The 21,782-nt window shown below is 42.8% G+C and overlaps 1 protein-coding gene across 3 annotated transcripts in view; it reads right to left on the bottom strand.

Annotated features, from left to right (window-relative positions):
* The window catches only part of LOC123127459 (uncharacterized), a 40,519-nt gene that overhangs the window by 5,646 nt on the left and 13,091 nt on the right, over nucleotides 1-21,782 (bottom strand). For 2 of the 3 annotated variants that reach the window (XM_044547180.1, XM_044547181.1), the window contains exons 2-12: nucleotides 19,721-19,830; nucleotides 18,854-18,916; nucleotides 18,587-18,767; nucleotides 18,385-18,489; nucleotides 18,185-18,315; nucleotides 17,495-18,056; nucleotides 16,398-16,463; nucleotides 11,566-11,642; nucleotides 10,675-10,956; nucleotides 9,139-9,451; nucleotides 8,907-9,056 (exon numbers count right to left, since the gene is read on the bottom strand). In XM_044547180.1, coding sequence (XP_044403115.1) covers nucleotides 8,907-9,056; nucleotides 9,139-9,451; nucleotides 10,675-10,956; nucleotides 11,566-11,642; nucleotides 16,398-16,463; nucleotides 17,495-18,056; nucleotides 18,185-18,315; nucleotides 18,385-18,489; nucleotides 18,587-18,767; nucleotides 18,854-18,916; nucleotides 19,721-19,830 — 2,040 coding nt within the window. The remainder of the gene's footprint in view (nucleotides 1-8,906; nucleotides 9,057-9,138; nucleotides 9,452-10,674; nucleotides 10,957-11,565; nucleotides 11,643-16,397; nucleotides 16,464-17,494; nucleotides 18,057-18,184; nucleotides 18,316-18,384; nucleotides 18,490-18,586; nucleotides 18,768-18,853; nucleotides 18,917-19,720; nucleotides 19,831-21,782) is intronic. The other variant, XM_044547182.1, reaches the window with a different exon arrangement.

The raw sequence follows: 21,782 nt of genomic DNA, 5'->3' as shown, positions 1-21,782 counted from the left end.
ATTTTGTGCTCATCCTTGGTTGCACGACCCCATTTATCTATCCGTGTGTGTGTTTCCGTGTGCCACCCATATTGCTATTGGTCTACGTGTTACACTTGCGAATTTGTGAATCTCTTTCAACATTATTGACTCTTGCTAACATTTTACATCAAATTTTTGTGCCACTATCCTCACCGAGCTCCACCATAAGCCTTATTTGTGTAGGTGTGAGAAACCGACAAGAATTGGTACCAATTGTGCTATTTCCTTGTTCCACATTGGAATGATCATTGATCCACCTTCAACTTCGGTCAAGGTACATTTGGTATTCGTTCTTCTCTTTCTACCACTCACATTTTTCTCTTGGAGTGATGGATAGGCAAGGCATTTCATCTTCGGTCTTCGACAACAACGACAGCGTGAACAACTACATCACCAAAGCGTCAATCTTCGGTCTACAACGACAAATGCAAGGCGCACAATCAAGATTGCGAGAGCGCATCGAGAACCTCTCCATCGACATTCGCCACTCCGAAGCGAGGAAAAGGGACTACATCGACAACAAGCTTTCCGCACAAAAGAAGGAGCAAGATGCAAGAATGGAGGAGATTCGGGCCTTGATCAAGTCTACTTCCCCTTCATCATCTTCACGGCGGCGGCAATCACATCGATCCTCTTCGGAGCGCCCAAGCAATAGAAGCGCAAGTCTTCCACGTCCACATCTCCATGGCGACCACCATCATGTTCGTGATCCACATAGTCATGAAGGACAAGTCACCTCCAAGCAACATGTGCACGACGACGACGAACGACATCTACATCGAGCTCAAGCACGACAACGACAACATCATCATGAAGATGCTCGAGATGCGCCTACCTACAAGTCGCAACAAGCCCTACTTCACGCCAAGTCCAAACTTCATGACCACAAGAGAAGACCGCGAGACAAGCACCACCAAGACGGAGCTACGGCTACACCAACCACTTTGGCATCTTCGCCAAGCGACTTCAAGGCCTCTTCGCCTTCGGATATATGGCATCTTCGCCAACAAGCACCTCAAGACTACGCTCAAGAGAAGCTCCCCAAGCTCAAGTCCGCGACTTCCACGAGCTACTACGACCTCGACATCGACCACACGATTCCTTTCTATGGGACTCAAGAACCCGAGGAGTATCTCGAGTGGGAGCGTTTGATGGACGACTACCTCAAGCTACATCAAGTCCCTCCCGAAGATCAAGTGAAGTGCGCCACAAGGAACTTCCACGACTACGCGTCCACATGGTGGCTTCACACACCTTTGGAGAGCTACGACATGAGTTGGCCCAAGACGAAGAGAGCTTTGCGACGAGAGTTTGTGCCCCCAACCTACACGGAACAACTTCAACGCCAATTGGAGAACACCATCCAAGGATACAAGTCCATCGACGAGTACTTCAAGGAGATAAAGATTGCCTTGCGACGAGCCGGCGTGGACGACCCCATTTCGATGAAGTTTCACTTCATGATGGGATTGCACAACGACATCTCCAAGACGATCTTCCTCGAGAACTACAAGTCCCTCGACGACAACTACATTGGTGCTCTCAAGGCGAAACAAGAACTCATGAGGGCCAAAGTTTCTCTACCCCAAGCTCACTTCGCGACGACCAAGCTCCATGAGAACGAGCATGAGGCTAGTACCACCACGATGTCCAAGCCCGACGAGCTCCAAGATGATACTCCCAAGTTCGACGCCATCCCTCTTTGTGGCATTGACGATGCCGAGTCCTCCATGACTCTTTTTCAAGACGGTGCGGCGACGAGTACGACTACGGAGACCCTCAAGGACCAAGCTTTGAAGGCGAGCGACAAGGTGGCGAGCAAGGATGATGCTTCCATCTTAGGAGGCGAGAGTGATGATGTGCCATCTTCGGCCTTCATACACGGTGACGACAACGAGATGGTTGAACATGGAATTTTCCCTTCGACCACGGCGACGTATGATGACTTGAGTGACTTGTGCCACCATATTGAGAGTGAGAGTGACTTCACCACTAACCCCATATATGTGTTGCCACAATTCCCATGTGAGGAGAGCCACAACCCCCACCACTTGAGTGAGATGAGTGACTCCACCATATGTGAGTTTGAGTGCACCTATTCGGAGGGAGTGAGTGAACCACCACATAGAGAGAGTGAGTTAGTTGATAGGTCATGCGAGGCCACTTTCAACACTAACGACTTGACCTCTACCTCTATTGTGTCTTCTCATTTGGTGCTAGGTCCAATCTATGATGACGCGCCGATTCACGACGACTACGTCCTACCTTTGGACAAGACGATGGCCATGGTGGAATATGATGCACCCCCCACATGGTTCCATCAAGATGAAGATGACCACCATTTGGTCTTTTCCACCTCACCTACACCACTTGAGTGGAATGAAAACGGTAACATAGGTGACGGTGATGTTCTAGTCCCACTAGTGGACATTCTTGACATTGATTGCTTTCATGATGTTGATCCCCCTATTGACATGCTTCATGCTAGTATGATTTCCCCATGCGATGATTTACCCATTTATGATGAGTATGATGATTGCCATGTGGAGTCTCTTAGTTGTGATGCCATGTTACATAGGATTTTTTGTGCTAATTCTCTCGGTCATATCATGTTTGCCAATCCGCTTGATTTGTCATATGCTATGCATGAGATCAATCACATGTCATATTTGCAATCTCTTCATAGTGACTATGCATATGCCATTAACATAAACCCAATTTGCACATATGGCATAGATGACAAGCCCATGGTTATCGGCATTTGTTTTTCTTGTGATGATATTGATATGCTCCCTTTGCATCCTTTATCTCATATGCCATACCATGATCACCTAGCTTCGGATATGCATTGTTTTGGATGTTGTCCATTTTCTCCATATGATGTTTCCGATATTGCTCATGAGACCCCCATAGTTTCCTCATACATTTTAGGAGATTTTGATAACTCCCATCCATTGCATGATCCTTATACTTGTATGCTCAATTTGCATCCCCATCGTGTTATACACAATAACTATTCTTTCATGATGGATGACATGTTCTTATACCATGCATCAAATTTCTTTGAGCGATGCTTATCTTGTGCTAACTCTCACGTGCACATACACATCATGATGGATGATGTGTACATTTACCACACACAATTTCTTTGGTTTGTGTTTCTTTTGTGTAGGTACCCATGGATACTTGTCAACCTCGCAATCCCACGAGTTGACAAAACGAGCTCTAGAGAGCAACGATGACTTGGGATCCCATGGATTGTCTTTCCCATCGCTCTCTTCGCGCAAAGACTTCGCGCAATTCTTCTACATGACCCTCACTTGGCTATAGGTTATTGTCCACTACATACTCTATGCCCATCTTGCCATGTTCACTTTGCATGATATGCTCATTACTATGCTTTTGCCATACATTCGTGACCCATGCTTTGCATTACACATGATGATTGATTCTCATACTTGTATGTGTATTTGCAAGCTTGGTGGAGATATTGCTTGCTATTGCTATGTTTGCTTTGTACCCCATGCCTATGATGATAATTTCATCTTGCTTTGTGTTCGTGCTTGCGATATGTCATGTGCATTGCCTATGCCTATTATTTGCTCTCATGACATGATTGCCATGATTTACTCTAGTATGTTGCATCTTCGCACTACTAGCTTGCACGACTTGATTACTATGCTTGACTTGATTGCCTCACACATGATGAACAATTGCTCTTTCTATTGTGTTGAGTGCCACACTATATTCACTACACCCCATGCACATTATGCTTGGATTGTCTTGCACTTGACCCATATGTTTAGACACTTCATTTTATTTGGTGTTATGAATGATTCCTATGCCTACCATAGACCTTTTATTGAGCACTTTGTGAATGCTTACTATGAATTTGAGGTAGATGCTTCTTCTCTTGTCACACATATTTGCATCACTACCTCACATTCACATGCTTGTCCCCATGATTTCTTTGCTTGTTCTAGATTGATATGCTTACATACCACGTCACAATCCTTTGTCACACCATATGCTTTGCATGATGGCTACACTTGTCTAGTGAATCACCTCTTGAATGCTTGGTTTTGCACTAACGCTAACCACATTTATTTTTCCAAGTGTTTGTTGTCCTTGCTCATTTTGAAGGAATCACTAGACGGTGCGACATTGGAGAGTGCCCACTCCAAGCTTGACGATGATGACTACTTGGTGAACATCCGCTTCTACACGGCGAAGCCATCTCTTTCCCATGGTGATTTGGTTTTCGATCCGAGGTCGGATCTTTCCCAAGGGGGAGGGGATGATGCGGAGCATCCTATGATCATCCCCATGTACACTACGACTTCTCCCCAAGCCCCTAGTGCCCACATGTTGAGACCTCAAGTATACACCATTGGACACAAGGTGAACTCGCTCCTTTCCGAATCTTCCCTTTCCGCATGTAAGACATGGATGCTACCTCAAGCGCGGACCTTATGCATACTCAGGTCCATCCGAGGAGACCATGGAGAGCCTAAGGACCAAGGCCAAGTGTGCGCGGGAGCAAGGGAAAGAGAGCCAGCTGCTACAGCCCGAGCGGTACTACCGCCCACACCAAGCGGTACTACCGCTGAAGGCCCACAAGCGGTGCAACCGCTCGACCACCGCCCAACAACCGGCCAAGCTTCTGTATCGAGCGGTGCAAGGTCGGTGCAGCACCGGTTTATCCACGTAACAGCCACCTGACCGGTACAACCGCCCCAAGCACCGGTACAACCGCTGAGCACATCCGGAAGCACCTCCAGGAACCCGTACCTGAGCATCCAGCGGTACAACCGCCCCCATGACCGGTACTACCGCCCTGCCTGTGCGCAGTGAAAGGAGTTTCACCCCATGTATCCCCCAACTTACCCCTTGGACTATATATACTTGTCCCTTAGCTCCGTACTAGGGTTAGCATTGCTTTAGCTCATTTGAGAGATAGAGCATTGCTCATCCATATCGGATCTACTCCACGAGAGAGACCGCGGCCCCTCTACGGAGAAGATCCCCTTTGGATTCAAGACCCCTCTACGGGAAGATCCCCTTGTGGATACAAGACCTCCTCTAGGAGAAGAACCGGCTACCCTTTTGTATCATCCTTAGTTGACCGTGGATTCGTGTATCGTTCTATGTATTCGAGGGTCTAGCACATGTGTGACTATCTTGTTGGTTTGAGTGTTCCTCTTTGTGCCCCTTTGTGATTTCCCCTCGTGTTTCCTCCTCGTGTTCTTCGTGTTCTTCGCGGGATTCCGCTCCTATCATGAAAGATCGGGCCATAGGGTTCTACCCTACATCACATACCTACTACAACTCTCCATATATCAATCATGATAGAACTCACTGGATAAGAGCTAGAGTTAATTACATGAAAGTTGATTTGGTGATTGCTCTTACAAAAACATAAACCAGAGGCCACCAAGACAGAAATTTCTACGAGATGGAACGACTACAACTGCCAAATCTGTCAAGTGGTACAAGTTAGTACAAGATGGAACAATTGTTTTACACAGGATAGAATAATGTACTTTTCCCTTGCACAGTACAACCAAAATTTATTTTTATGATAATAATCCCAACCAGTTGCATGTTTCATTGTTTCAGAACCAAGTATTACACGTAAAGCAAAATAGTTCTGACTTCAAAACAATTAGCGATGTGTTAAGCTTCATGCACTAGCCAACGCCACCAAAAGTCCGAACTTATGGAAAGGGCTAGGCAATACACACATTGCTTCTAGTCTTATTCAACCCCCCCCCCCCTCCTCTAGACTATACTAAACAGCCCTACAAGTCGTATCAAAGTCCTCCATTAATGAATCCTTGGTAAGCTGACTCATTGCTTTGGCTTTACCGCCTAAGGAGAATATGGCATCTAGCGAGGGAAATTATCATTGATGACTCTAACTTTGCTAGTTGGAAGCATAAGATGAGAATACCGCACGCACACGTAGCTTCCTCCTGGCATCAGATCGAAGCTCAGACTCGAGCTCTATCACCATGCACGCACGAGCACTCAAGCAGTCTCCCGCGGCGTCGATCCATCGACGATTGGTAGCGTAGTTTGCACCATTCGATGCCACCTAGCACGTAGATCACCTAGGCCCTTACCGTTGCTCCTATGGTCAATTGAGTTAGCCGCGGGCTAGCTCGCCTCGGTGAAGTCCCGCCCGAGCCGATTAGATAAAATGGATTCGAGTACCTCCTTACAGAAGAACCTAACCACGTCGAGCGAGACGCCGCTGGTTCGAATCCTAGCCGAGGTGTTTGCCCCCCCCCCCTTTTGATTTATTTGCAGTCACTGACACATGGGCCCTAGGGCCACATCTGACTTGCCTACGTGGCATGGATGGGTCCCACCCATTAGTGACTCTAGCCGGCACCCCTTCAGTGATAAAAATCATCAAACCCATAGCCCTGGCACGTGGGCCCCCCTATTCCACCGGTCAGCCTCATGGGCTAGCCCACACTTGCATGACAAAATCACGTGGCCCCCCTGCCGTGTCACTGCACAGTATAACACCCTTGGCCCCACCTGGCAGTCTCTGCGGCTAGTCTCTGGGTCTGTAAACTGTTCTGGGAATTATAATTCAAATAGATTTGAATTATAAATTCCAGAAACTCATATAAACTTCTCTATAATTCATATTTAATTCTCTTTAAATCAGAATAAGGCAAATAATATGTCTATTTTGATAAATAACTGTGTAGAATTCAGATGTCATCTGCATTCACGTTTGAGCATTTTAAATTCATATATTCATTTAAATAACATTAATGATTTTTTTATATTCATAAATTTCAAACTAATTATCCCTAGCTTACAAAATTAGGTAGAATATATCCAAATTGACAAGAAAAAAGTGTAGATTTTTAATATAGCATTATGAGGCATGTTAATCATTTCCAAAATTACATTTAGGGTTCAACCATAATTAAAGCCTTTCTTTTAATATGGAGTTTGTTAGGAAGTGCTATATTTGTGGTTCTACTCCATTTAATTTGACTAGTCTAGCCTTAGTTTAACAGAAACACAATCATATGCCATGCTAACCACATTTAAAATTGTTTAGCTGATACAAGTTAACACCTAAGTTAAATGTGGAGTTTAGTTCAATTGCATCTTAGTTACAAATCATACTTCACTTCACTTGTTTAATAATTGAATTGGATCTTTCAAGCATCAACACTTGCCATGTCATGCATTGCATATCATGAGCATGCTCGATCTTCCACGTGGTAGTAAAATGCATCCTTTGCGCTTTCCTAGAGTTTCTGCTTCTTCTCGGTTAGGATCCGAAGATGTTGTGAGGAACGATGCAAGGTCTGAGAATATACCAAGCATGGCTTCCAGGGAAGCAAAACCTCCTTGTCCATTCCCAACACATTCTATTGGTTTCTCCCTTGTTTTTGCATTAGTATAACGATGATGTAGTGAGCCTTCTTTACCTATCCATTGCATGGCCTGATAATTATCACCCTTATATTGCCTTTACTTCCATTCTCAGCATGACTATGCCTGCTTGTAATATTGCAAGGCAGTGTTATGTTCGCAGTTAGATAGGTGAGTAGAGTAGTTGATCTAACGCTCCTTTCCCTTGTATACGCTCTCTTACCTCATCTTGGATAGACGAAAGTTATAGCGTGTCTCCATAGGATGCTAATGCCTGTTGCCGCTTGAAACCATATACCCCTTTTCCCATGAGTGTTGCATGTGTACATACATCTGATGTAAGTCTTGCGAGCACAGTTGAGTACTCACCTTGCTTTATTTACTCTTTTGACCCAGATGTTGCAAATTAGATAGTAGCATTTGGGAGCAGGTAAATCTCTTGGTGAAGGACGACGTTAGCTATGGTTATCCCCCAGACAGTGGCCTAGGCAGGGATATGGAGGACATTTGCTTTTCTTTAAGCCTTCTTAAGGCATTTGCTATGCTTTACCTGCTGGAAGTATATTCCGCTGCTTCCATCGTGAGATGTATCTTGGTCATGAGACCTTCATATTGTGTTCGTTGTTAAATTTGAATCTTCGGAGTTGTTGTGTATATATGTTGTTGTGGATCTGTTATGCAAATGTGTTGTGATACCTACCGTTCAACCCACATGGTGTGTATGTTGTAACATGCACGTTGTGTTTCGTGGGCGTCCTGGGTCGATACTATGCGGATGCTAGTGAAGGTTCTAGATCTGGAAAGTGCCGCTCCTGGGGCTTTACAATCATGATCCACAAAGCTTCAAGCGGAAGGAGAAGGTGACAACAAGTCAAGATGAGGTGGTCCTACCAAAGAGAAGCCTAAATGGGTTTCTAAGTGGTCCTACCAAAGATCGCCATCAAGATGATGTGGGTCCATGGATTATGAGTCTAAGTACTAAATCGAAGCCGATCGGGAGGGGACCCCCCCCCCCCTGCGCCTTACCGGGAGGTTTTAAGGTTTTTATTTTGCCATAAAACCAGGTGGGTTAGTTGACTGACAAAATAAAGCATGGGTGTGCGATAAAAATCGCTCATGGGGATAGGGGTGGCGACGGAAGAGCGCAACAGGGAACATTATTTTCTTTTTAAGTAGGAGAGAAGATTAAGAAGGGAGATAGGTTTGCACATATGATTATCCAAGTACTAAATCTATATGTTTAAACATAACTTATAGTACTCAAACCACTTATCTCCAAAACAACAGGACCAACAGTCAATTTAACTTTGGACACCATGAAAGATCAAGAATGTCAAGTAAACAAAACCAGAGGTAGTTATTATCAAATATATGGCTTTCATAATACTGTATAGAATTGCATTCTCCCCGCAAAAAAGAAAAGGTATAGAATTGCATTCTAAAACTGGTGAGCAAAGAGCAAAAAATAACAGCATTACCTGCAACTTCACTGTTGCCGAATCTAAGTAGCACAATCCATTTGATACTGCCTTGCCATGCAAGTCTACATGTATGCACTCAAGGACTGCATTGTTTCTTTCTTTAAGTTGCCCTAACATTGCTTTTATTAAGGAAGTTTTACCCGCGCCCTACATGCATAAATATACGTCCAAGTTTAGTATTTCCATGGAACATAAGAAAATAATCACACACCCAAAGATATGGAAGTACCTCTAGTCCAAGCAATCGCACTCTCCGGGTCCTAACATAGACCTCTTTACATATTGTTACAAAATCACAGGTACCATATATAATAACTTCATTCAAACCCTTGCAACAACCTTTATCTTCAAAGGGCTCAACTCCATAATCTGGATTCATAGCACCTGTGACCACAGGAACCATAAAGTCCTCACTAGTGTAATTTGGAGGCTGCTTTAGTGGACGTCCAACTAAAATCCGCATTTTTTGCAATGTAGGTTGCACCTCCTGATCCAATGAATATGATGTCGTTGATGGTAGGGTTTCAACGGCCGTTGAATACCTGCATATGGATACTTTTGATTAAACAAGGGAATACATGCAAACTACTAAGAAATTGACACGCCCTAAAAGCACAATCTGAAAGAACAAAACTTTTTTCACAGGGGAACTTATTGATCAAGTACAGCATGCAGACATAGAAAATGTTTCTTCAACAAAACATTATTATTATGCAACCATAATTATATGATTTGCTTCCATATAGAAGATGTATTTGCAGATAGCATGTATAGTTTTACCAAGAGGCATTCTTATGCTGCAAACCATACCCAATTAAAATGTTGAAGATATTTGATACTCCATAGTTGTTTTTCAGCTAAGAGATGAAGCAACATATTGGCTATGTGAACTACTATCAAAGTTACAGTTACTTTTGGGTGCTAAATGTTACATGTGATGTTCCAACTTCTTAAAAAGGTATATAAAACAATAAGGATGCATTTAATGTTTGGTTAATGACTGGATTGGTCCCTCATTTTTGCTCTTGAAGTTTAAAAACGGACATTTTGGTCTGTGAGTCAAAGACACCACTGGGGTGACATGTCAATGCTCTGTCAGCACCGTTTCTCTCTCAGATCCCTCCCCTGTCAACAGTCACACAGGAAAAGGCCAATTTGCCCCTTTCTCTAGGCTCTACATTGCGACATTCTTGAAACGCATCATTAATTTTTTATCAGGGAATTTGAATGTTCCATGTATCAACTAAGGATCAAGCACGAAACAGCTCAAGAAAACATCAAAAAAAGATGCAGATCAAGCAATGAATCAACAACCTTAAGGAGAGCCCGACATGGCATGAACACGCTGTGAGACATGCCATCAGATGGATGTCCTTCATCGGTTGTTAAGCCTCAAAGGACTAGCATGCCCATTTTAAACTTCAGGGACCAAACTGGTATGATTTGGTGATTATCACTTTAATGTTTGACTGATTCCTTACCTTTCATTCTTTCTTATACAAAACATGCTGGTTTTGCCCCCATTCGATACCGAGTTAGTTGATTGCTAGTTTCCAATAACTTGCATTCAGAGTATTATGACGTTAACATTCTTTTTAGCTAAAAAAATGGTGTATCATAAGATGCAAGGCAACACAGTTCTAGACGAACATGTGAAAAAAGCATATAGGAAAAAACCAACTGCAAGTCTACAATGCTTGATCAAGTAAAATCGATTTTGCTGAGCTCATAAACTTGTACAGATCTGGCCCAGGCCAAAACATACCAGCTTCCATTTATCTGAGCCTGGAAAAGAGTGCACATATGCAGACCATGTCCAATTATATCTACTTTCAGCGGTTCAGCACTTTTGTCACCAGGAAGGCCAGTCCATCCAAGAGGAAGAATAGAAGTCGCAGTTCTAATGGCAGGAGGCTCCACAATGTGACCAAGTTCAACAGAATCAGTAGCTGTCAGACCAAGTAGCTGTTGTAGATGCGAAAATTGTTGTAGTTGCTCGATGCCCGTAAAAAGGGGGGCATTTGCACACATGCACACATGATACATTCTGCATAAAGTCATACAGATGACAACTTTTAGTGCTGAGTGGTCTTTTGAGAGCAATAACTGACTAAAAAAGTAAAAATGCAGATAAACAAATGCTTCCCATGCTACACCAGAAATCCTAAGCAAGGAAAGCTAAATTTGAAAAGGTGAAGCCATTGTTGCGAACATAATAATATCAGCTTTGAAATTTTATCCGACTAAATTAATGCAATGAATGAATTTTTGACCGCATGTGTTAAGCTAAACGTAGTTTCAGACTTAGTTGATACAAGGAACGTTCATTGTTTACACTGACCATCAATCCTAATTATCATTATTTTGCCACTAGTCTTGGCAGACCTACTTATCATTATTTTGCCTACAAACTGTGTGGAATAAAGAATACTTTATACAGCCCTTTATGAGAAACAAAGGCTTTCCAGCAGAAAGAAGATATGAAATGATGCACATTTCCTTTGTTGTCTTCCAAAATATTAATCCCTTCACAAAAAAGAATTGTCCTCCTTTTTCCTTTTTCTTCTAAAAACCATGTATGGCTTCGAGTTGGCTAATGAGTGATGAAAGTTTTGGGTGATAATTTGTACTTGTTGAACACAATCAAAAATCTTACTTTTGGAAGCGGGCTCTGTAGGATTTCATCGAGTGTGACTGAAGACGCTCTCTTAACTCCATTATAACAGACTGCACCTGCAAATGCCTTTGCCATAACAGAGCAACAGAAATGAGTAGATCCAATATGACAATATGTCAGACGATAAGACAAACTATACATGTTAGACCCTCAAATGCAAAGCGTATGCAATAGCATTGCATTTGAAAAAGTGTAACACGGGAAAAAAATGATAATCCAAAATCGGCGTCTTGAGAATGTCGTGGTAGCATGAAAAGTCTTCAAAACCTGTCGAGTCAAGCTAAAGGAGATAACAAAGAAGATGGTGCATCAGAGGAAGACACCACATCAGTAGAAGATACAAGATAAGTATCAAAAAGAAGAAGGGTTGTCAAAAGAAGATGGTACATCAAGAGAATGAAGCATTGTGCACAAAATCATAGCCCAAGAAAACCGGCCGCAAAAGAAGCTCGGCGGCAAGAGAATGGTTGTAGATCAACAATGCAAAAAGCGGCCACGAAAATCCAATATAAAGGACAAGGACCAAAAAAAGGCTGACGGACAAAGGTATGGTGGACTTGCATGGCATGAGAAAAACAGAAGAGCAACGGACTTGATGGACGCAGCGAAAAATATAGAGACGTAGAAGCTAGGGAGCACACACTGAGAAAGTGCAAGCCATCATGGATGCAAGAGTGGAAGCCGATAGATAAGGCGGTGTAGCATAACAAGTATCATCTGCAGAGGCAGACGGAGGAGACGAGGTAACATGCAGACAAGCACCAAGCGCTAAGGGAAGGCATGTGTACGAGGCGTAGTCCATGAAAAGCACGAGAGACGATGTAGAGCAATGATCACCATGTGCAGAGGTCGCAAGAGGAGTCGCTGAAGTGTGGCCTATAGAAGTAGGTGTAGAGCGATCATCACCACTGACGAAAACCATGAGACCAGCACAGCCTGCGAAAGACGCCGAAGGGAACAACATCGAATGCGGACGAGCAGTAAGCACCGAGAGATGATGCATGTGTGAGATTGGGTCAATGTAAGAAACACCATCAAGAGGCAGCGGGCATCAAGGGACATGCGTACTCAACGAGAACATTTTTTTTCTGTCTCTTTTCTTTGCTCTTTTTTTTTTCTTTCACTCTTTTTTTTCAATGGAGTGTGGTGATGAAACAAAGCAACCAAACCAAAATCCAGCAGCCACACGTAATAGTCTTTGACCTTGTAGCAGCAGGAATCAACCAGGAGCAGCCCAAGTGCTAAGCAGCCAGCGCCAGCACTTGGCCACGACGAGCAGGAACAAGCACACGGCAGGCAACCAGCAGCAGAAGAGAGAGGTGTGTGACTGCAGAAGGCAAGCAGGCAGAACCGTGTGCTAGCAGCAGCAACCGGGGTAAGCCGTGCGACGCAACAGAAGGTGGCTGGGGCCGCGCCATCCAGGAGGTGACGGGAGCGCTGACCAGGGGTGGTGGAGACGCTGGCCAGGGGATGGCTCATGTTTTGGCGGAACACGCAGGCCACGCTGGCGGACGTTGGACAATGGCGGCAATGAAGCAGATCAGGATGGATGGGGCGTTGACCTGGAGGCCCGGTCTGATCTGGATCGAGGGCGGGAGTCACCGGATCGGGGCGTTTGACCTTTAGGCTAGGCCCGCCCTGAATCGAGGTCATGATACCATGTTATGGATGCAACTTATCTCTGTTGCATAGCCCATGGGGCGTATATATATTACATAAGACTTGGGTACAAGGAAAGGAAACATAGCCTCCTTCACAATTCTAAGGTTGAGGCAATTTGAGAATGGCCCAACTCTGAAGACCATTTCTGAGGTAATAAGTTTTCATGGCCCTACAACCTTTTATAGGCGATTTGTGAAGAATTTCAGCAATATCAAGGCACCAATTACCGAGTGCTTGAAGAAAGGAAAGTTTCAATGGACAGAAGCAGCTGAAGCTAGAGATCAAGCAAAAACTCTCACAAGCTCCTGTTTTGGTGCTACCTGATTTCAAGTAGACTTTTCAGTTGGAGTGCGATGCAAGTGAAGTAGGCATTTGAGCTGTTTTATCTCAAGAAAGGAAGCCCATTGCTTTCTTCAGTGAAAAGTTAAGCCAATCATGGCTGAAATGGAGCACTTGTCAGCAAGAATTGTATGTTGTTTCAGAGCTTTAAAACCTTGGGAAGTCAATTTACTGCCTAAAAGGTTCATTGTTTACACTGACCATCAATCCTTAAAGCATTTTAGAAATCAAAAGCATGCCGATCGCATGCTTGCAAGATGGGCAGCATTGTTTACAGGAAAGGGGATCGGGGTGAGGAAGGAAGCAGGTAGGTGAGCAGGGGAAGGAAGGGGATGAGAGAGCTCAGATCGTATTTCATTTCCTCCTGTCTTGTTTGTGGTCACCAAGTACAAGTCCTCACACACACACACGCTGGCCACAAGCGGCCCACTACACCCACTGGGCTCTGGCCCATATAATCTCATCCCCTATCTAGTCCACTGATGTATTCGCATCAGGTGTGACACTATCTCATTGTGCATAAATCTGGAGCAACCAAGCGAGAAACGATGCTTTGAGTTGTCATGCATGTCTCTTGACTTCTTTTGAGGGCCGGACATCCGGTACCTGCCCAAGTGCAGAGACTAGGGTTTCAGCCCATGTATCCCCATCTACCCCCTAGACTATATATACCATACCCCTTGGACGAATTAGGGTTGAACTTCCAGGTATGGACCAAATAAAGGAGTTGTATGAGGATGACGAAAACTTTGGCCATGTTCGGGTACAGCACAACAGTGGCCAGCCATTAGGTGATGACTACCTGGTTTAAGTTGGCTATCTCTTAAAAAATGATCGTTTGTACATCCCAAGAAGTTAGCTCCATTCAAGTGATCTTAATGGCCATGTTGGACGTGACAAGACTATTGCTAACCTAGAGGCTCGTTATTATTGGACAGAACTAAAGAGAGATGCTGGAAAATTTGTTCAATGGTGCCCCATATGTCAAACCTGCAAAGGCCAAGTCCTAAACACAAAGTTATACATGCCTTTGCATGTTCCTGTTGCTCCATGGGAGGATATTTCTATGGACTTCGCCTTGGGTTTGCCAAGTACCAGACAAGGGAGTGATGTTCTGTTTGTGGTCGTTGACAAATTCTCTAAAATGGCTCATTTCATTACATGCTGCAAGACAACGGATGTTCATCATGTGGCAAATCTTTTCTTTCGTGAAGTGGTCAGACTTCATGGAGTTCCAAGGTCCATTGTCTCAGACCATTGTAGCAAGTTTCTTGCTGCAATTTGCGTCACTTTGTGGAAGCAATTCAACACTAAATTAAAATTTTCTAGCACTGTCAATCCACAAACAAATGGGCAAACAGAAGTGGTGAAGAAAATTTTGGGTAATCTGATTGTTGCATTTGTGGAGAAAGGAAGGGCCAATGGGATTTGGCTTTATCTTTCGCGGAGTTCTCCTACAACAACTCTAAGCATAGGTCCACAGGAAGGAGTCCTTTTCCTATTGTTTACACTAAAGTTCAAACACATGTGGTGGACTTTTTTTTTTCGAGGGAAACACATGTGGTGGACTTGGTGATGCTACCATCAAGGGGAAACAGAAAATCAACATTGTCCTTTGCAGATAACTACACTAAATTATGAAGAATTTCGCAGTGTTTTGGAAGCACAAAATCAGAAATATAAACCACTCACTGAGTGCAAAAGGAGGCGGAAATCATTCCATGTCGGTGATGTTGAAGTGTATATGTGGACTGCCTAGCCCTTTCCATCAGTTCGTACTTTTGGTTGTGTTTGCTAGTGCATGAAGCTTAACATGGCATCAGAGTCTGAGGTCTTGAGTTCAAATCCTGGCTTTCGCAATTTATCTAAAAATTGTTGCTGCCCCTCTGAGTCTATTCACGTGTTGACAACATGTGACAAGGTGATGGTCTACCTCTCAAAAGAAAGACTGCCTTTAGGTGTTAAAGAGAAGATTAGGCAGTGAAGGTATGGGCCCTACTCTACTCAGAGAAAGATGAACGATAATGCTTATGTGATAGATCTTCCAAGCAAAAGTTCACTATGTATGAAGGTCCTATTCTCGTGTACCAGTTGGTTGCGGTCATGGGCATTCTTACAAATGGAGTAGTGCAAGGAGCTGATGGAGCTTGGCGCCAAGTAGCTCGAATGGATTACCAGGGAATTTATGTCTTGATTTGGATGTAGTCTTGCTTGGTGGTCTAAATCTTTTGGTGGTGATTGGTCTGGATGTTTTGGTCTCATCTTTTTAGTCCCTGCGTCTAGGTTTAAAGAGCCAGCCAGCAAAATTGAAAGGATTTAGGCGTTATTAATTACCCCATCACTAATTGGCGCTAATTAATCCCGGCCGGCAGAATCAGGAGTTTCGCCAACGGCTGCGTTCGCCCGCTCATGAGGCTTCACGTGCGCATGCAAAGCCCATGTGTGGCCAATGAAGGCGCCAGCCTTTTCGTTATTCGAAGCGAAGCGTACGTCTCCCAGTTAATTCTATCAGAAAATTAAACGAAGCAAAAGAACATTGAGGCAACGACCTAGTAAATCCGAACTTGGTATCGTGGCTCTCCGGCTCAATAAAAGCGGATGGAGGTAGTAGTCGAGATCATTTTTTCTTGATGATGTAATAAACTCTCTAATAAGTGTGATTGCATGCATCTATGATGCAGAGGCCAGGGGTAATAAAAGCTTCCATTATCTTAAAAAATTATACATGTTTCTTGTGATAAAAAAACATATATTTATTAGCTGTACATTTTATTTCAGAAGGTGACGAGACTGAAACTAAAAGTTCATACCGACGTCATCTTCGAGTATTCTGAATCTGAAAGTGTAGTAACTGATGAATCTCCCAACAGGTAAAGCTGGAAAACGTAAAACAATAATCATTGTCATTAATAGAAGTGGAAGCTCATGATAACCTGATAAGGGAGGAACAAGCAACCGCAAGGCACGTTGTCCCCATCCGACTTGCGAAGCTCAAAGAGCTACGAAATACGGCGAGATGTTATGTTGGCCAGCCCATCAAACATGGAGTGTTATCCCTTAATTAGAGTCGTGGTAGATTAAGCAACTTTATTAGGAAATAGTCTAGTCAGGTTAGAGCTCATATAAGAGTTGGTATAGACTTACTGGATTGTCACTCAAGTCTTGTCTACTATATAAAGAGGCGGATCCCTCTCAACAAAGCAAAGAAGAATATTATTGTTCACTTTTTATGTACTACTCCCTCCGTCCCAAAATAAGTGTCTCAACTTTGTACTAGCTCTAGTACAAATTTGTACCAAACTCAAGACACTTATTTTGGGACAGAGGGAGTACTTCACAGTAAATAGGAAAATAAGGTTATGTCAGTACTAGATCCTTCCATAATTATTCAATGCTCATGGAACCACATGCATGCAAGCTTACAATGAATTGATATACCAGGTTAGTCAATAAACAAGAATGTTCCGATCAAAACAGGCATCATCATTCATTCAATTTTAAGCATTGGGCAAGTCTAAGACTACACATGTTTTGCGAGGTAAATAATAACAAATAACAAATGCAAATATTTCAAATGTGGAAGAAAAGCAAATAATAATCAGAGAATATGTATTGTGGCAAAGTTTAGAACTAGAGACAGAGCTAACATACACAAGAAGTAGGAATATTCTTCTAAACAAGTTGTAGCTGTTTAGCAATGGCCTGATAGGTTAAGAACAGTTTGAGAAAATCATGCTGGTAAAGATTACAGTGTAACAAAAGATTTGCCATGTACAGGTGTGATATGCATAAAAGAGTGTCGCGGTAACCATACCATGTGACATAAAGGGACACTGGATATGCTGCCAATAGTAGCTACAAATAAGAGCCAGACACGGGAGTAATAAATCAGAAGGATAATACTGACCTCACCAAATGGTATATATGAAGGCAAAGAAGGCACTCTACTCCACCGCTTGGAACATCCAACTTTAGATGAATTAATTTTTTCAGTCCTATTGTTTTCTTCAGTGGTCCCTCCATGATTGTCAGATAAAGGGGTAAGAGCAATCCCTTCTGAACCTTCCTGAATTTCAAGAGACCACGGCTCTTCTTCCGATTCATCAACCTTCGATTGCAAATAACTATCCAACTGTGTGGATGCCTTTTCAAAAATATTTGCTTGTTTTTTAAGTACACTTAAACTCTTCCGCACTCCTTCAACGGGAACAAGCTTTGAAAGTCTCCAGAGTGACTTTTGAACAGGGCCAACACCAAGAACAAGTTGTTCCCTATTGTTATCCATGGCACCTTCGGTGCTTGTTTTCTTATTTTCTTCTGATCTTGCATCCACTCTATTTGCAAAAGATGCTTCGGGTGTTTGGGCATTGTAGTGATGAAAGTACGCAGGTGACAGAATACGGGGCACCACATCCTCTGGAATACAGTACGATTTGAAGTAGTATTGCCATCCTCTTCGATGAACATAACTAATGCATGAAAAGAGGAGCAATTAAGAATTGGTTCACAATAATTAAAATAAAATAAAGTAAAGTATATTTACGATATTACACCACCCTGTCAAGTAGCACATTATGCCCATTCTAACCAAACTTACTCTCTTAATGCAGCATTCCCAACAGGTGGCTGAGAAAACGTGATACACTTCACCTGAAGCCTGTTAGCCTCTTTAGTTGGAGACGACAAGGATAGTACTCTTAATATAGCAAGAGTAGCCAAAGCAGCTACCTGTAATACAGTTTGTGACACATGAGTAATAAAAAAAGGGTAAGATAATGCAAGTTAGGCATTGCCTACCGCTCCGCCAAGCGAATGACCACAAAGAACAAGTTTTCTGTTCTTTTTCTGTGCAAGTTTGTATAGCTCCAGTGCTGGGATTCCCTTAGCACGAGCTAAAAAACCCTACATGAATTATTGCGTTAAAAGTCATAATAGCGCTGAATCAGTTCCTAGAAAAGACAAGAATTTTTTTCGAACAAAAATTGCAGCTAACGCATACTCGGTGTGCAGCAGGTTTTGATTTCCCGAACTGTTTTGGTTTTTCTCGACAGGATACCCCAATGTTTTCTTCACCAAATTGGTCGCTGTTCTGCTCAGAGTCAATAGCATCAGCTAAATCCTGAGCTGTATCCTCGTGAAATATGGTTCCTTGGAGTATATTCACATCAGCAATAATATCTCTAGAAACAAAAATATGGGAGAACTTGATGCAATTGTAAACGCAGCAAACTTTTCATACTTTTAAGTTCCCAAAAAATAAGCTTACTTGTATTGGTTTGTGCCGATAAATGTAGCAAATAGAGTGTCACCAGCCTCCGCTAAAAGATATCTACATGATTTCACCAACAAATAGATAAAAAAAAGCAGCAATAGCATGAGAAGATTTAGCATATGTGTGATTGGATCTTGTCTATTTGAGAGTTCTTCATGTGTTCCTCTTTGATTTGCTCTCTTTCCCCCTCCAAGTGTGAAAAGATCACCAATTAGGGTTCCACCCTACATCAACTGTCCTAAAGATTCTGCTCAGTGGCGCCGGACAGAAAAAAAATCTTGAAAGCGTTTGTTTCTGGTTTCAGATATATCGGGGGTCATATGCAATGTATCTGGATAATTTGCTGATTAAAGATGAGTGAAATTCTACCTCATATGGTTCTCTCATTAAGTGAATTTATCTTAGGCCATGTCACCATAGCAATATATAGGGTGCCATGCAAATACTCTTTAACAACGCAGAGAAGTCGTAAAGATCGGCACCAAAACTGTGTTAATCAAGAACGAATTCCAGCCTGGTAATGTTGGAATTAATCCTATTTCACATGGCTGGTCCACTCCATATTCAGAGCAAAGGGGGAATCGGCACTAAAAATGGAATTCTGAGAACCTTACTATAGCATTGTCAAGACTGTACCACAATCCACATCATTCCAGGGAAGGCTCATTCTCCATGAAATGTGAATGGCGTGAAAAGAGGTTACGCAAAGCAAGAACAGCACATGATTACTTGAACAACTAGAGACTTACTCAAGCATAGTTGCATCGTATTTTAGCTTAATGCTTGATTAGAAAGGTTTATCGAGAAGGAACGCCCATAATGTTGGCAAAAAAAAAGTGTGAAGTTTAGCTTACAGCTTACCGATGTGGTACATGGTCCAAGGATGGCTGAACACGCTCAAGTGAAATAATGTTTCCACCAAAATCAGATTTGAACTTATTGATATATCTCATCATCTCAGAAACAGGCCTCTGCCATGCACAAAAAGGTGACAGAGTAACATAAGAAAATGAACTGAACTTTATAAAAAAAAAGGAACAGTTATTGATGCTACTGCTGAGCTGGGCAACATCGACCCCTTCGTCAGCTTTTACAAGTAGAAGAATTGAAGATGTCAAATGGGAGAAGATTTTTTGACTTTGGCATGAATCGTCATAGTTGGTTCATGTTTTTGACTTTGCCCTCTTTTGGTGAGATCAAGTTTCTTTTCTTTGTAATAAACAATGTAATAAGGTAGGCTATATGCATCTAAGGATGCAGAGGCCGGGGGTAATAAAGCTTCCATTTTCTAAGAAAAAAGAGGTGAGGGGATTAACATAATCATGATGGGCAAATGTGCCAGGCGGCCCAGGACTAATGCTCTGTCATCCAATGCAGGTCTTTTTTCACCGCACCTAACTATTTCTGCAGAGACACTGAGAATATCCAGAGCACATGCTCTACAGAATTACATAAGGCATTAAGGCCATAGAGAATAGCAAGTTGTGTACTTTATGGGTGAGACTAACTAGAAGAGCTTTCCTCCGGAAGTGGAGTCTTCAGTTCTTAGCAGCTCGTCAAGCAATAACCAATTTAAGAAGGCCAAATCAGGTACTTATGCTTAACCTCACAAGTTCTACAACAAACAAGATATTCTTGCGGTAGATTTTCTATGAAGAAATATTATAAATGTATGTTCCTCATGCTGCTAGAGTAGTAAAGGTATGTATTGGTGGACAGATCATAGATGTACTTAGGCAATTAGATCTTTTTAGAGGTATTGCAGGTCCAAACTTTGGCGATGACTCTTCTATTATTGTTTAGTCAGACCTTTGGAAGGGTTCTATACTCCAATGGGCAACTCCAAAACACATCAAAGTATACAGATATTTAAACTTGCTGGAAATGGAAAGTGCATTCTTGCTTCCTTTGTCTAGATTGGCTTGGATCAGTTTCAAGAATTAGATGGTAAGGTGTCTGGAATAAAGTATTTAGAGTAAAGATAACTTCACATAAATTTGGTAATCGCCTGAATTCCAACGGACCAAGTGTATAATTTTTTATCAGATTCTGAGGAGAATTGGCATTTCCTTTTTGGAAAGGGAGAATGTCCTCATGCATATGGATATGGATGAACTGCACACTTAAGCATTTCATTTCCATGAATTACGTTGCATGATAACTCAACGTGAAACTTATAATGAGGAAGCACTTCGCGGAATCTTAACTATGAGCCCTTTGTCACTCAGGTCATTTAGATGATTAACAGCACTTGTTATTTGGCAGCTCTTTAGTCAAAGTTGATACAGGCTTGGAGCTTTCTTGGTCTCATATGGGGCATGTTACTGGAAAAAAAATCACACGTTGGAATTTGCTAAAAGCTAGGCTACATAATAGTGTAATACACATAATCTTTCAAGGATCGTTAACTTTGAGCTGCTATCATGTTTGATTCAATGGAACTGGAACAAACTCTAATTACCCTAGGCCTAATAGAAAGTACTACTCTGAATTCTGATGCTTTATTAGAAGCACAATATATACGAGGGATAGTTTGGCTGACAAGCCGACTCAAAGGAAAAACAATCTGACTCTGAAACAAATTCTAATCTGGACTCTGCACCTAATCACTACAAACTCTAAGCTCCCAAGAAATAGGAAGCTGTGGGCGCTCCAGGCTTTGATAGCGCGGTGGACCCCGCTGGTCATTGGGAGGACGCAGGGGAAGGCGTGCCGGTTTCAAACTTGGTGTTCCGCGTGTCAATTGTGTGGGGGCATTGCGGTCTTCGTGGCCTTCCGTGGCTCGCTTCGCCTGCTCGCCAGGGGCATGAGATCCTAGCTTGGCTAAGGATGACAATCGCAGGGCCAAATCAGGAGGAGACTCATGGACTGGTGGCTCCACGCCAAGCAAAACACGCCTACACCGATGCGCAAGGGTCTCGCC

The sequence above is a fragment of the Triticum aestivum genome, chromosome 6A, assembly GCF_018294505.1.
Source record: "Triticum aestivum cultivar Chinese Spring chromosome 6A, IWGSC CS RefSeq v2.1, whole genome shotgun sequence".
NCBI lineage: Eukaryota > Viridiplantae > Streptophyta > Magnoliopsida > Poales > Poaceae > Triticum > Triticum aestivum.
Note: the sequence above shows the minus strand (reverse complement) of the source record. Positions and strands in the feature narration are given on the sequence as shown.